At 43.3% G+C, this 16,114-nt stretch overlaps 1 protein-coding gene across 6 annotated transcripts in view; it reads left to right on the forward strand.

Annotated features, from left to right (window-relative positions):
* Positions 1-16,114, forward strand: part of NUMB (NUMB endocytic adaptor protein) — a 63,295-nt gene that overhangs the window by 43,947 nt on the left and 3,234 nt on the right. For 4 of the 6 annotated variants that reach the window (XM_082240103.1, XM_082240106.1, XM_082240105.1 and 1 more), the window contains 6 exons: positions 3,714-3,788; positions 7,908-8,048; positions 8,575-8,776; positions 11,514-11,813; positions 12,496-12,645; positions 13,638-13,793. In XM_082240103.1, the coding sequence (XP_082096229.1) occupies positions 3,714-3,788; positions 7,908-8,048; positions 8,575-8,776; positions 11,514-11,813; positions 12,496-12,645; positions 13,638-13,793 (1,024 nt within the window). The remainder of the gene's footprint in view (positions 1-3,713; positions 3,789-7,907; positions 8,049-8,574; positions 8,777-11,513; positions 11,814-12,495; positions 12,646-13,637; positions 13,794-16,114) is intronic. The other 2 variants (XM_082240107.1, XM_082240108.1) reach the window with 1 other exon arrangement.

The following is a 16,114-nucleotide window of genomic DNA, read 5'->3' on the forward strand; positions in this document are numbered from 1 at the left end:
ACCCATTCAGAGCTGTGTTTCTCTGTACATTAACTGTCTGTGTTGCCATGCTTATTTGTGTGTCATCTACTATAAGATTATGCCGGGACACGATTCTTTCAATCTGCATCGAGAAATTGGTGAGAAAGTTGCAATTGCTGCCAGACATTTTTGCAGCATACCAGAAGTTAAGGGCAACAGCTGGGAAAGCCTCACATGTCAGGCAAGGAGCAAGGTTCCTCATGAATTACTTGCCACTGTTCACACACTTCCTTCCTTGCTTAGTTTTAAAGGTCATAACAGACCTATGGGAAGGGGTTATTCCCCTCCTCCAACTTATTCGCTTCTGTATGCCCCCCCCCCCCCAATGTGGAATAAGGTGGAGGGATTGTAAATGAACAAGGACCTGGGAGACTAGGAGTAAATTTCCCATGAAACTCACAAAAGACCTTGGGCCAGTCACTATCTCAACCTAACCTGCTTCACAGGATTGTTGTTAGGATAATATTGGGAAATGAAGAGAGTTGTTAAAGATTAACACATTTATTATGGCATAGACCTTTTTGGGCTAGAGTCCACCTCACTAGAAGCTTGACTCTTGGTAATCCATTAAGCTTACACAATAATACTGTTATATCCTTGAAACCAGTTTCTCTTGTCATAGCTGCTTAGGTAGTAAACTATAGACAACACACACTTTTTGTCCAACTAAAAAGGATTTTTAAGAGGCTTGCTAGAGTCATTAACTGATTTCATCACTTCTAATCACTACCTAGAATCCTAACATGCAGATAGAAAACCACAGGCTTGGAGACCTAAAATATCATCTAAGCCAATCCTGTAATCCTATAACAATACATTTTCCGTAGTCTTGAATGTGCTACTGGGCTATTTATTTTTTCATTTTCTGCTGTGAGCGCTGACCAGTTGGCTACCTCCTTTGAAAATATACCACAGCACTTAATGAGTTCATGGCAGTGTTGAATCTCAAAGTGAGAATCCCTAGCTCAGTATTTTAGTCACTGTATCAATCCAGGCCATCCAATTGTTCAGTCTATGTTCTTTGCATGTCTCAAGTGAAGAAATAAGCAGTGGCTCCGGTAGGCCACTATTAAACCATCAAAGAAAAATTCATAATACTATCCTGTACTTTTGGCAAAAACTCATTTTTAAAACTACGAATCAATAGCTACATCTTACTTCAAGTATTAAACATATGCTTCTGTTAAGGCATCTAGGTGAGACAGGTTACACATCTAGTATGACACTTCAAATTGTCTTAATGCCAACACTACCACCCCTGCCCTGAAACTAAGCGCATCCTTCTGTGAATTCAAGAATTGTAGGTGTGTAATGAATCTGAACAGCTGGCCCATTCCTGTTCATCCCAACAAACACTTTGTACTGAAATACCAAATGTTGTTGTTTAGTCGTTTAGTCGTGTCCGACTCTTCGTGACCCCATGGACCAGAGCACGCCAGGCACTCCTGTCTTCCACTGCCTCCCGCAGTTTGTTCAGACTCATGTTTGTAGCTTCGAGGACACTGCCCAACCATCTCGTCCTCTGTAGTCCCCTTCTCCTTGTGCCCTCAATCTTTCCCAACATCAGGGTCTTTTCCAGGGAGTCTTGTCTTCTCATGAGGTGGCCAAAGACAATCTGTCCTTCCAGTGAGCACTCAGGGCTAATTTCCTTAAGAATGGATGCGTTTGATCTTCTTGCAGTCCATGGGACTCTCAAGAGTCTCCTCCAGCACCATAATTCAAAAGCATCAATTCTTCGGCGATCAGCCTTCTTTATGGGAAATACCAAATAAACAGTATTTAAAATCATAAATGTTGCTTAGATTATAATACCATACATGGAGAACATGACCAGCTAAACTGCATCACATAAAAATATGGCTGCAATAATCTTAGCATTTGTTATTTAGTGTAACGTTAAACAATCTAAGCTATATGTTATAGGATAAAAGGTTAAATCTCTCAGGGTCACAGAGTGGAGTTAGTCTCTAGGACTCTTCCAAACAATTAATAGGGTAGCTGTGAGGAACTTTATTAGCCCTAGGCCGGTATCAGTAGTGAGATCTTCTCTGTTGATAAGGGGAAATGGAAAAAGGAATAGTGATATGTATGCTTCCTTCTAAAATGTCAGAGGGGTTTTGCAACCCACTCCTAGATAGTGGGATTGCCGCATCTCCAAAGAAGGGAACAGGCTTCAGGCAATAGCCCTGGGACATTTGAGAATGGGAATTGGAACAGGAATTTTGTAGGGGCTTGAAGTATTTGCCATCTTGCTTAGCCAATAAAAGATCCCATAAGTCACTCACATATTTATAGGCTAACTGTTAGAGCTGAGCCACTCAGGATGTCTTACAGAGCATAAAAACACAATTGTTGGCATCCATCCGTCTGGAGAGACGATGGAGTGCACTTCTGGGAGTGAAGTCAAACTGCTGCGTTAGCAGTACCCAAGTGACCTCCCTGGGGCGCAAGCCTGGGCAGTGTGTATGGAGGTCCTGGACTGCCCAGACCACAAGACCACCCCCCTCTCAGCCTTGCTGATGTGGTCCAAAGGAAAGCAGAGCAACACATTTGGCACCAGCTTCGCTGCAGGAGTTGCCAGAGGGAGGCATACAAGGCACTATCCAAGTGTCCTAGGGTTTACTCTTTAGCCTTATCTTCTCCTGAAGATATCCTGCAGGCAGTGGAAGTTTAGGATCAGTGTTTCCCTTCTGCTAGATGAGCTACCTTTCCAGGTTGATAAGCCCCACCTGCCCCTCAACTCCCTCTATACTATGTGCAGAAATGGCCTTCTTAACAGTTGGACCACTCTTAGTTTTGTCTGCTCAATCCTCCAGAGCCTTTCTTCACATGCAGGGGAAGTCCCTAACTCAGGAAGGCTTTGAGACCCTTTGAGACCCCCCCCCCCCCGTTTAGCTGACCGGTCAAAGCCAGCGAATGCATACAGTACACACGCACACATTATGGGTCATTTGAAAGTTGCATAGAATAATAGAGTTGGAAGGGATCCTGAGGGTCATAGTGTCTAACCTACTGCAATGCAGGAATCTTTTTTTCTGAATTGTTTTTATTAATTTTCCAAATTATTACAAATCAAACCAAATTAAATTAAATTGGAGTATTTTTGCCCATTATGGAAGAGCGCATGGAACAGATTTAGGGGGTAAATGGGGGGGACGGGACAAAAGTTCCATTTCACAAGGAGAAATGGAACTACTTCCCTAATCCTATGCTGACTACGATCCTGTAAAGTACTTCCACATTTGATGGTAGTGCTACCGCATGAGAGACGGGACAGAACATTGGGGTGATGGGAAGACAGAATGCTTGTTGCTAAAACTGGCAGCAAAAAGGCTACTTGTGGTGTAACTCCTTCAGCGTCAGTGTTAACTGACAGTTTATTTGGTGTTTAAACAGGTAAAGAATTTAAGCTCGAATTCTTTGCCTTTATTTGAATGTATTAACATACTTGACTCATCCTGTTCTATTCTTTCCCCCCTTCCTTTTGCATTGTGTTCTTGAAAGGCTGGCTTCAGCTTGATTCTCTGGAGGTTTTGTTGTTTGGTCTGAATATCTGGCTTTGGGCACTCCTACTGAAGTTGGATATCATCTGCACACTGACTTTTGTGCTTCTTGGAAAGAGGAAGTCTGCATTCAGCCTTATTGACAGCACAGCAGTAATACTGTGTTTCTTTTTTTTCCTTCCCTGCAAGAGCGGAAAGAAGGCAGTTAAAGCCGTCCTGTGGGTTTCAGCGGATGGACTCAGAGTTGTTGATGAGAAAACAAAGGTTAGACACTGCTGGGTTTGGAACCACCATAAACTGTACAGATAATCACTGTAGTTCTCACTGCTTCTTCTATTGCAGGGTGTTAATAACTTCATACAGGCCTAGTTCAGCGAATGAAATATGCTAATTACATATGACTCAAGTTTTATTTGGCTTTTTCTGCCTTTGTGAACTTAGGTCCTTTGAATTCTTGTTTTGCTTTGTTTGCTTGAAAAGGGATTTTTGTCATAGCAATAAATAGGGAGAAGGCAACAGTTTCATCCTGTTCTTTCTGTCCCTGCAGAAAAGCTGAAAGAGATTAAACTGCATACAGATATGTGATTGATCTGAATTCATTCTTGCTGCATCCTAAGATTTTGAAAATCTGTGTGAGACTTGTTGTTTTTGTTTGTTTTTACATTTGTTATGGTGTGTATTTTTGTGTTTTTATATTGTAAACTGCCCTGTGATCCTTGGATGAAGGGCAATATTAAAAAAATAAGTAAAATAAAATATTGCAGTGAGAAATGAATAAAATATGTGAGGAAGGTATTATTTGAAGGCTCTAGAAGCCAGTGCAATTCAGATTAATTATCAATCAAGGTTTTCAATCTTTAAAATATCTCTAAGGCATTACTGAAGGGAGAGCATTAAAATTAATGATTTGTATATCGCTTTATATGCTAATTCGTATCCCGAAGGTGCATATTTTAAAAACTGCATATGGCTTTTTAGTTGAATACCCAAATGTGTCCAATCCTATTTTTAGTTTTAAATGATGTTTGTGTGATATTTGTGCCATCCTATTTTATTGCAGGAGGGTTACAGTTACCGTATTTTTCGCACCATAGGACACAGTTTTTCCGTCTTAAAAACTAAGGGGAAAAGTCTGTGCGTCCTATGGAGCGAATGCAGGGGGGGGGCAAGCAGGAAAAGCCCCCAAGAGCCACACACAAGCTTCGCGCGGCTCTTGTGGGCTTTTCCCCAGGAGGGAGAAGGGACTGGCGCGGCCAGTCAGTCCCTTCTCCCTCCTCTAGAAAAGCCTTGCGCAATCTCTCCAGTCATGGGAGGCTGCGCAAGGCTAAAGAGGAAGCCTGGGCAGCGAGCGGGATGGATCGCGCTCGCTGCCCGGGCTTCCTCTTTAGCTGTGCGCGCCTCTCCAGCCGTGGGAGGCTGCACAAGGCTAAAGAAGCCAACTTTTTAAAAATCTCTCTATCTCTACCTCTTTTTCTTTTGTCATCCTTTCTCCACCCCCTTATTTTCCTCTGGATCAGTGTTTTTATCTAGATTAACGTTTTAGTTTGGAGGGGGGAATATTATAAAAAAGGAAACTTTGCAGCTTTTATTTTAGTATACAATAAAAACAGATTAAACAAAACACAAGAGAAGGAACTAGCATAGAAGAAGAAGAGAAAAGGGAAAGAGGGAGGATACAAAGCCATTTACCAGAGGTAGATCTTAACCCTTGCCTCACCTGGGAGCTTCTCTGGGCAGGAATTCCCTCGGCTTAAGTGGGGTGAGGGAAGAGTGGCAGGTAGGGGGGTACCTACCTAGACAGTGAAGCCACATGTCTCTCCAATGAAAATTGGGAGTGGGCATTGTGTGAAGTGGCTGTGGATCTCCTGCCGCAGAAGTGTAGGACTGCATAGAGTTGGGAGGAACACCCGAGGGTCATCTAGCCCAGCCCCCTCACAATGTAGGAATCACAGCTAAAGAACGCCAGGCAGATGGTCCCCCAACCGCTGCTTAAAAGCCTCCAGTGGTGGAGACCCCCAACAACTTCCGAGGTAACAGAATTGCAGGGTTGGAAGGGAACCCCAGGAGTAATCTAGTCCAGCCCCGGTGGACAGCGGGCACGATCCATCCTGTTGTGCAAGGCTAAAGATGCTGCTCAAGGCTAAAGAGGAAGCGCACAGCCTGTCCGTTGCTCTTTGGGGCTTGGGGGGGAATAATATTTCCCCCCTTGATTTCCCCCTCTAAAAACTAGGTGCGTCCTGTGGTCCGCTGCGTCCAATAGAGCGAAAAATACGGTATTCTTTTAAAATTGGCACCCCAACTTGTCCCTTTCCCCAGTAAGCACACAGAGATCAGCGGGAGTCTTGCCAGTGACTCTAGCAGGCTGGGGGTCACCTATGTTCTTTGCTCCCTGCTTTTTAAAAAAGTAGTAATATATGGAGGTATCTGCAGAGGGGAATAATGCCAACCAAGGACAGGTTTGCTTCCGCTGCAGCTGCCATTTAATGTCAAATATAAGGAGGTTCTGTGATGGATCATACCCTGTAGTGGCACTGTTTGGGATGCTACAGATGATACAACTCTGTTTCTCTGCTGCCTCGATCCTCTGTGTCAGTGTGGAAGGCAGCTGCATCCCAGGGACAGCTGTGGAAATGATGTACATTTAAGCGTAAGGAAACTGTTCCAGCAATGATTATATTTATACATGTGACTAATACCCACTGTGCAAGTCCAGAGCCCCATGCAGGTTCAGAGTCAATTTGATGTGTTGCGTAGTGAAAGAGAATAAGATGCGAGTTGGCAAGCTAATGATTCAAATGTTGGGCGTGAGCCTACTGTATAGATGTCCCCCATTCTCAGCTCCCCACTTACAATATAGAGCTGTTGTAAGGGCTACTGAGGGCCCAAACCAGATGTGTGCAGATTTGGTAAACATTAATTTGCCATTTTCATCGTAAAGTGGAGATGAAGAATCAATGTGCATTTTTTTAAGAGCACAGAGGGGAAGCGACTCTTGGCTGCCTTCCCAGAATTCTGCTTGAAGACCCCCCCTTCCCTTATTAACTTTCAGTATCTGAGACAGCCTGAGGGGCAGAGGGTTAAAAGTAGCAGAGCAGAGGTAAGGCAAGGGAGGCGGAGGGTTGCACTCCCACCCCACTAAATTTAATGACAAAATACCCCCCCAGCACCCCCAATTGGCAGCGGCATCTTTAGCAAACATGTGCATATCTGGTTTTTGACCTGAAGATGTATGTGAAATGCTTTGAATGCACGCTGTGGGTTAAACCACAGAGCCTAGGACTTGCCGATCAGAAGGTTGGCGGTTCGAATCCCTGCGATGGGGTGAGCTACCGTTGCCTGGTCCCTGCTCCTGCCAACCTAGCAGTTCAAAAGCACGTCAAAGTGCAAGTAGATAAATAGGTACCACTCCGGCGGGAAGGTAAACGGCGTTTCCGTGCGCTGCTCTGGTTCACCAGAAGCGGCTTAGTCATGCTGGCCACATGACCTGGAAGCTGTCTGCGGACAAACACTGGCTCCCTCGGCCTATAGAGCGAGATGAGCGCTGCAACCCCAGAGTCGGACACGACTGGACCTAATGGTCAGGGGTCCCTTTACCTTTACCTTTTAAGCCCTTATATGGAAAGTCAAGTGATGTTGTTATTATGCCTCTTACTATTATAGTTTTGTCTAAGCCAGGAATCAGAAGCCTATGGTCCTTCAGATTTTGTTAGACTCTAGCTCCCATCCCCTTGAGCTAGCAGGGCCATTTGGCAGGAGTGGTAAGGGTTGCACTACAGCCGCATGTGAAGAGCCAAAGTTCCCCCACACCTGATTTAAGTCCTGTGCTTCCAGTGGTTCACCTGACCTCTGTTTCCATAAACTAAACTCTCTCTAGAGCTGCTGATGTTACATATTTAACTATTTTAAAATGCAGCTGAACTTTGCCACGAATGCTTGAGAGCCAGTTGCTGCTTAATAAACAGCTTAGCTTAAAGATGCCAATATTAAAGCTGTTATTCTAAACTCTGCTACTACACTCTATAATGCTTGATGGTAATATTTCAGCTCATGTGGGAAATTGATTGTAATATTGCCCCTTGGTGGTTGGATGAATTAGTACAGGTCTCCAAACATTGAATCTCAAATCAGTACAATAATTTTGGGGATACACTTGCACAGAGCTTTGAAGAGAAGCCAAAGTTGTTTTTTTAAGTCACCTCTTTAAATATGTAGTATATATGTGGAAATATATAAAGCACATATATCTGGCAGACTGAAAGGTACAACTTTGGTATTAATCTGATAGAGGGAAGAAGGAAATCTAGAAATGTACTGTGTGGTATATTCCATGCTCCTGTAATGATTTGAATCTCTTATATCATCTTTTTTGGTTTTTTCCTTTAGGACCTTATAGTTGATCAGACAATAGAGAAGGTTTCTTTCTGTGCTCCGGACAGGAATTTTGATAGGGCATTTTCTTACATCTGTCGAGATGGTACAACACGACGCTGGATATGTCACTGCTTTATGGCTGTAAAGGACACGGTAAGCTGCTTTTAGGATCACAAAAAAGGAAGAGGCCATTTCCAAATTATGTCACTTGTCTAGAGAAATTTAGCTTTCTTGTGGCAATCTTGTCATTTAAGAGCAGTGCATTCAACAGGCTCAGATATTTGAAACTGGAATGTTAAAATGCTGTAGCTAGTGTAAATCATGTATGTTTCTTAATACAAACAAGGAACCTAATGTGCTTACAGAGCATGAATTGCCATTTTAAAAAATTGTACAGTATTTGCATTATGGATTTTATAGCACCAATATTTCAGTATATGAGCTGACTGAACAGCATTTACACCTGGCAGCTAAAATATATATTTAAAGTCTTAATCCATGTGTATGTCTCATGTCTCTTATAACCTGTGCTTTATCTGGATGTAATAGTTCTGAATTCTGCTGACCAGAATTTTTACAGAGAAGGGAAGCTTGCACTGAGTGCCAGCTATCATTTGGCAATGTTTGGAGGAAATATGTAGTTCCATTTTGGTTTCTAAATGACGCAATATCTTTTCAGGGAGAGAGGTTGAGTCATGCAGTTGGCTGTGCGTTTGCAGCCTGCTTGGAGCGAAAGCAAAAGAGAGAGAAGGAGTGTGGGGTGACTGCCACCTTTGATGCCAGCAGAACCACATTCACAAGAGAGGGGTCTTTCAGGGTTACTACAGCAACTGAACAAGCAGAAAGAGAGGAAGGCATGAGGCAGATACAAGACACAAAAGGTAATGGGGTACAGGTCTGGCTATTGGGAAGCTCTGCTGACTCAAACTACCATTTTACCTGGCCTGTCATTTTAAATAAAAGTGAGATTATGAACCCTACTGCAAAATAACTTCATTATACCTTTTGATAAGGTTTTGGACCTAAAATATCCTCAGTAGGCTCCTGAGAGCTTTGGATTTTGCAGAAACAGAGATATAGTGTGTTGTGTATTCTGCGAGTTAGATTGAGGAGGAGGGATTAGTGTAACTCATTAATTTCCTGTGTTTCTGAGCTTGATTTGTCTAATATAGGCATGGAGAACCTTTGACCCTCTAGAAAGGGCTGTTCTACGACTTCCATCATCCCTTGCCATTTGGCTATTCTTGCTGGGACAGGTAGGAGTTGTAGTTCAGCGATCTCTGGAGGGCCAAAATTTTGCCACTCCTAGTCTAATACTTTGGTTTCTTAAATACTAAAAGAGCACCTGCAGATTTCATGGCCTGCAACACTTCAGAGCCAGTGATCTTGGAAAAAGTAATAATGATTTACCTAGTTGGTTAAGAATAGAAGCTGTCTTAACACATAGACTCTCAAACAATGGTTGCATCTTCATGACAAGATAGAGCAGATAATCTTTTAGTACACTTACCGTATTTTTCGTCCTATAGGGCACACCGGCCCATAGGACGCACCTCGGTTTTTTTTTTTGGGGGGGGAATGAATAAAAAAAATTATTCCCCCCCCAGCCGCGGCTGCCGCCCCAAGCCTTGCGCACACCTGCCCGAAGCATGGGGCGCCCTCCAGAGGGCTCCCCGTGCTTTGGGCGACAGGCTGCCGCCCCAAGCCTCGCACACCCGGCAGGACCTCCCGCTGGGCGCGCAAGGCTGCTGCCCACAAGCCTTGTGAGCCCGCGGGAACTCCCGCTGAGCTTGCAAGGCTTGCGGATAGCTTCCTGAAGCCTGGAGAGCAAGAGTGGTCGGTGCGCACCGATGCCTCTCACTCTCCAGGCTTCAGCGAAAGCCTGCATTTGCCCCATAGGACGCACACACATTTCCCCTTCATTTTTGGAGGGGAAAAAGTGCGTCCTATGGGGCGAAAATTACGGTATATTTTCACTCTTGACTTCGTAGACATGTATTTGCCCCCTACATATTAGGTTCCCCCCACCCAGCCCTTTAAATAATGACTGAAATTGTTAGTTTCCTTTAGAGGTATGTGGGGCATAGGCACCAATACAGTTGGGAAGTGTGTAAATTAAGAAGTGGAAGAAGGCGGCAGGTCTTGGAGCTATTCTCGAGCAAATCATTTAAATGAGCTTCTCTGTCCCATATCTTGGCATACTGTTGCTTATTTCACCACATTTAATTCAAATATGCCTGGAAAATGCTTAATGTAGAACACAATATTCTGATAAGATGTTTGCAATTTTAGTTTCATTATCTGGAACGACACACTGAAGACCAGATTCTACTTCCTGGTCCTGCTAGTGGAAGCCTGCGCAGGGACTTCCACTACTGCAATGGGGGCTTTCCCCTTCTCTCCACTCCTTGCCCACCCACCCCGAATTGGCTTGTTGGGGGGGGGACTGGGGCAAACTGCAATACAGTATGCGAGGGAAGCTTATTCCATTGGGAAAGCAAGAACGCTTAAACTGATGGGATTTTTGAAACAGCGAAGCACTGAATTGCTCCCTATACATTTCTGTCCAATCTCTGGCAGATCAATGTGCAGCATCTCCATGGCCCTTTGCTATGCAAAAGCCATTCATTAATGGCTTATTATTTTGTGTGATGTCTATGAAATGTTCAAACAGATAAAAGACTTAAATCCAGCTCTAGAGGGCCATTTGTAGTGAATTCGAGCACAAACAATAGCAAACAACCAAACCCACAGCAGAGTATTTCAGAGGGCTTAAAATCTTGATTAAAAGCCGAAGCTTTAACTGCCTTCCTAAACGCACGCCGTGAAACCAGTGCAGATCTCTCAAGGGAGTTCCAGAGGTGGGGGCAGCTACAGAAATGCCCCTGTCATATGTTATGGATACCTGAAGGGACACTGAGAGGGGCCTCTGTGAAAGATCTACGTTCTCAGGCAAGATTATATGGAAGGAGAAGGAGGAGGAGGCATTTCAGGTAATCTGGCCACAAGCCATTTAGGTCTTTATAGGTAAAAATGAGGACTTTGAATTGCATTCAGAAAGGAATAGGCATCCAGTGCATTTGTTACAAAAGGGGAGTAACATGAGTCCTACATCCCTATACCCCCATAAGATGCCTAGCTGCAGCAGTCTGAACCAAATGACATTTCTAAACAGTCTTCAAAGGCAGTCCCATTTAGAGTGTGTCAAGATGAGAGGCGATTTGCTCCATCCTGATCTTGAAACAACAGAGCAGTAGCAGTGAAGGCGGAAAATGGAATTCATAACAAGTCATTATTATCGTTGAAATGTTTGCTAAACTAATCTGGATAGATTAAGAGGCTAGTTAATTGCACCAAGCACTGTCTCTGCATTAGTCATGATAAAAATGCAAAAAACAATTACTGTAGAAAAATAGCATTTTGCATCTATCTATCATCTATCTATCTATCTATCTATCTATCTATCTATCTATCTATCATCTATCTATCTATCTATCCAGGAAGTTACCATATTGTTTTTAATTAAATTTTTAAAAAATCTCTGAAGAACCCAATGATAAAAAGGTCTCTTTAGCCAATATCCCTGTATTAACTTTTTCCTGCTATTTTTTCTCGCAGTTGAAACTGATGTGAAAGCGGCGGTGTCGACTGTTGTACCTGGCAATACAGCCCCATCACCAAGCTCCCCAACCTCTCCTAGTGCTGAGGTTGCATCCTCTGCTGACAAAGAGTCAAATAACCCCCATGCTATCCCACGAAGACACGCTCCCATAGAGCAACTAGCCAGACAAGGCTCGTTCAGAGGTTTCCCTGCTCTTAGCCAGAAGATGTCCCCATTTAAACGACAGCTCTCTTTGCGAATAAATGAGCTCCCTTCAACGGTGCAGAGGAAGAGCGACTTCCCCATGAAAAACTCAGGTAGGGCAAAATTGATCCCCATGTCCACTTGGATGCCGTTTGAGCTCACTTGATCACCACATTTGAGAGAGATCTCTATAAAGAGATGTTGTGATCCTCTGCCCCTCGTACCTTCACTGTTTCTTTCTTGAAATGTCAGTGTCAGTGTCACCAATTTTGTTGTTTGCTCTGCACCAAAGTGTACTTACATTGTGACCTTAACCTCTATAAACTTTCCTCTGTATAATATTTCTGTATTTCTCCATTTTTTAAATGGATTTTGCCGACTGGCAGTTGTGCCTCGGTTGTCAAATGTTTTGGAAGTTGAACGGTCTTCCAAAATGGATTACGCTCGACAACCGAGGATCCACTGTATTATACATATCTAGCCCAATAATATTTACTATTGTTAAATACCTTTACAGTTTGAACTACATGGAACACATTCAGAGGTAGAAATGTATGGTCTGAATGTCTGGGCCATGAGCATTGTGGTTTAAGTTGGGATATTTTAATTCATGTGCTTGCACAGTGGAATGAATTAAACACTTAGTACTTGGGGTGTGTGTGTTAGATATTGCTAAATTAGGGCTGATCCAATATTGCATAGCCCTTGAAACATGTGAGTGGGGGGAGGAGAGAAGAATGTGCCCTGTGCATTCAGTTGACTGCATTCCTGTGCAATTTTTATTCTTATTTTCAGTTCCTGAGGTTGAAGGAGAAGTGGATAGCATTAGTTCCCTGTGCTCCCAGATTACAAATGCATTTAGCACACCGTCGGAGGACCCTTTCACCTCTGCCCCTATGACAAAACCAGTCACTGTAGTTGCACCACAGTCTCCTGCTTTTCAAGGTGTGTCCTCTCTAAGTTTGGGTACATTCATGGTGTTTGCTACATATGCAATGCTGCTTTCCTTCGTCGCCATTGCTTTAATGTCTCTAAGTGTCTTGCAAGTGCCTTGTTTGTCTCTGAAGTCATTATGCTTTGCTCATTTTATATGCTTTGTAGCCTTTTCCTTGAAAGATGAGGGCCCATCCAAAACTATTCAACCAGTTATATAAAATGGTTTCAAAGAGAAGATCACATTTTTAGCCTTGAAAACAATTGGTGTGTTGATTTAAATGAAGTGCAACTTCAAAGTTTTGATAGCTTTGCTCAAAGTAACTTAAGACTGGATCCTTGAGACCAATAATAATCCCAACGAATTTTGGTGAAAGACAAATTGTGACTAGAATTTCAGGTTGTGGAGTAGAAATTTATTTCATTAGCCAGAATATCTTTACAGTTCCAAGTTGTTGCACACTTTCTCAATTCAAACCACACCCTTAGTGCTCAGGAAGTAAGAATGTCGCTCATGGTCAAGCAAGTAATAATAAAAATAATAATAAATGGGGGAGAAAGAGGAAGAAGTAAGAATGTGTGGAACATGAAGTTCATGTCCTTTGGTTTTTCATGGACACTTTAAATTTAAGCATGTGGGTAGGATAGTAGAAGTCTGTAATTAATGGCTTTGAATTTTCGGTGCAGATGAAGTAGATTAACTGTATTGATTAGGTTATAAAAAACAAATTGGATTACATTTGAGTATAAAATGTGGAGGTCATTTTATTTGCATTCTGCTGGGGGAAAATAGTTAAAAATTACTTGGTTGTCTTAACACTTGAGTCAACAGGAAATGTAATTTGCATCATAGAAAATGTCAGTAGATTAACAGTGTGAAAGAGTGGCTGAGATGTTGATGTGTGTTGCATGTTGGCAGAAATCATACATTTATTTTTAACATCCCAGTCACCTGCATGCCTTGCATGAATTAACAGCATTGATGTTGTCTGCTCCCATTTTAGTTAATGGCACTGCCTCTGCCTTCAGTGTGCTTACTGCTAAACCAGCTCAAACTACTGTAGCACCCACAGCAATACCAGTTCGTGAAACCAATCCTTGGGCTCTTGCCCCTGCTGCTCCAGCTGCTGCTAAAACTAGAGCCGCAGCCACTCTTTCTGGTAAGACCGGGCACAGATCCTGTGTGTTGAAATATGTGGTGCTGGATTAGAGGGATCTTTCATCTAATGCATTGCTTGGGGATTTTTAATATCCAAAGCCATCTGGTTTGAGGCAAAGCAAAGGAATCCATTTATTTTATTTACAGCCTTTCTGTTTTACTCTTTGCTACAAAAAGCAATTCCAGAGAAGATAACAATAAAATATGCATAAAGCAAGGCAGAGGAATTGCAATTTGAAAGAAAAGAAAAAATCCAATCTGGCATTACATTCCTGCAAAGGCCTGGGCAAATAGCCAAGTCTTTACCTGGTGCAGGAAGCTCAACTGTGTCTGCATCAGTCTTCTCTTAGAAGGGAGGGAGTTCCAAATCTGGGGTGCCACCACCAGCAAGGCTCTCCCTTGTATCATCACCAGCCAGGGACAGTTGTAGGAATAATAAATAGGTGTTCAAGGATGTTTGAGGTGCAGCTTTGTACTTTTACTTCAGTATCTAGGGAAACATTTAGATGGCTTGAGAGAGGATAAGAATTTACTGCAGGAGCAAGACTACTTTAATAGCCAGGATACATCTGCCACCATTCATAAATTCAAAGCTGGCACTGTAGCAGGGCACATGGGACTCGTCAATCTGGGAGGGTAGCCTATCTAGGAGAAGGAAAACTGATCCTAAACCTCCTCTGCCTTGTGGGACATCTTCAGGAGAAGACAAGGCTATGGCGTAAATCCTACACAAATCCTGAATGGAGTTCCTAAGACGGTTGGATGGTGCCTTGTATGCCTCCTTCTGGCAACTCCTGCAGCCAGGCTAGTGCCAAATTTATTACTCTGCTTTCCTTTGGGGTATATCAGCAAGGTCAAGAGGGGGAAGCCCAGGGCCTCCATCCCCACTGACTATGCTTGCGCCCCAAAGAGGTCACTTTGGTGCTGCTAACACAGTGGTTTGACTTCACCCCTGAAGTGCAGCTCACAGTTAAACTCTAGCAAAGGATGAATCTACTGATTTGGGGGCAGTTGTACATGTAATGTACCAGACAGGATCACTGTTTGCATACCAGTACTTCCCAAACATCCGTACAGTCTTGAATGCATGTATGCATGCATTTTAGCAAGGGTTGCCAGATACATTTACCCAGTGGCATAAAAATGCATGTATGTCGTACCTTGCTGCAGTGGAAAGCCACAGGTTGGTTGTGCCAGTTGTGTCTGGCTGGACCTCCACATTTCTGCTTACCATGGGCAAGTAGCTTAGACCTTTGGCATAGCATGATGCCCATGTGCACAACGATCCCTCCCTGAAGTTCTCCATGAATTGCGCAGAACTTATGGGAATGTCTTTTTCACACTGTACTTTGGTTGGCTAAAACACCTGTTGCTCAGTGCAGCATGAGAGTCCTATTGCACAGATCAGTGTTGAAGCATTTTTGGAGCATGTAGAAGCAGCATGTGCTGCTCCTTCTCTAAACTACAGAGCAACATGTGACCTACCCAGAATCCTCTGGCATCTGTAGAGGACTTGGGCAAAGTGAAGAATCAGTGGTGAAGTCCAGCAATGGCTGACTACTGAGCCAAGCCAAATTTGTACACCCTTTTTTGGGTCAATAGATGTTTATATTTACTGCCTCCACTGGTGAAGGCAGTGTGCCTCTGAATAACAGTTTCTGGGAATAACACATGGGGAGAGCACTGTTGCACTCAGAACCTGGTTGTAGGCTTTCCACAGGCATCTGGTTGGCCTCTGTGAGACTAGAGGGGTCTTTGGTCAGATCCAGCAGGACTGGATTTGAAGCAGAGACCTTTCAGAACCCTACAGTGCTATCTGAGGTTCTGTAAGCCAGAAGGCAGGGGCAGAACTTCATGTTTTATGGAGCCAAGCATACAAGTTTTACCACTGAGCTATAGCTTCTCATCTGATGGCACATGAGGCCACCATCTTGCCAAAGATAAGTAGGCCTGGGTCTGGTCAGTGCCTGGATGGATAACAGCCCGGGAACCAGATATACACTGCCTTGGACTCACGATGGAAGGAAGGCAGGATATAAATGTAAGAAAATTAATGAAAATAAATAGTTGGAAGGAAAGACCCAGAAGCAGCTCCAAGGTGAAGCATCAAAATCTGCTTAAGTTGGGGGTTGTTGGACAATAGTAATATGACCTTTCAGATTAAAGAGTAAAGAAACTCAATAGAGGGAGGAGACAGGGGTTTAGCCTTTGCAGAGAAGTGGGTGGGAATAAGGCATGATCCAGAAAAGAAGTATTAAGTTGAAACAAGTTAAAAGAAACTGAAATGTTAAGTATTGAATATTACAGAGCAATTAGACAGAG

The sequence above is a fragment of the Podarcis vaucheri genome, assembly GCF_965113315.1.
Source record: "Podarcis vaucheri genome assembly, chromosome: 1".
NCBI lineage: Eukaryota > Metazoa > Chordata > Lepidosauria > Squamata > Lacertidae > Podarcis > Podarcis vaucheri.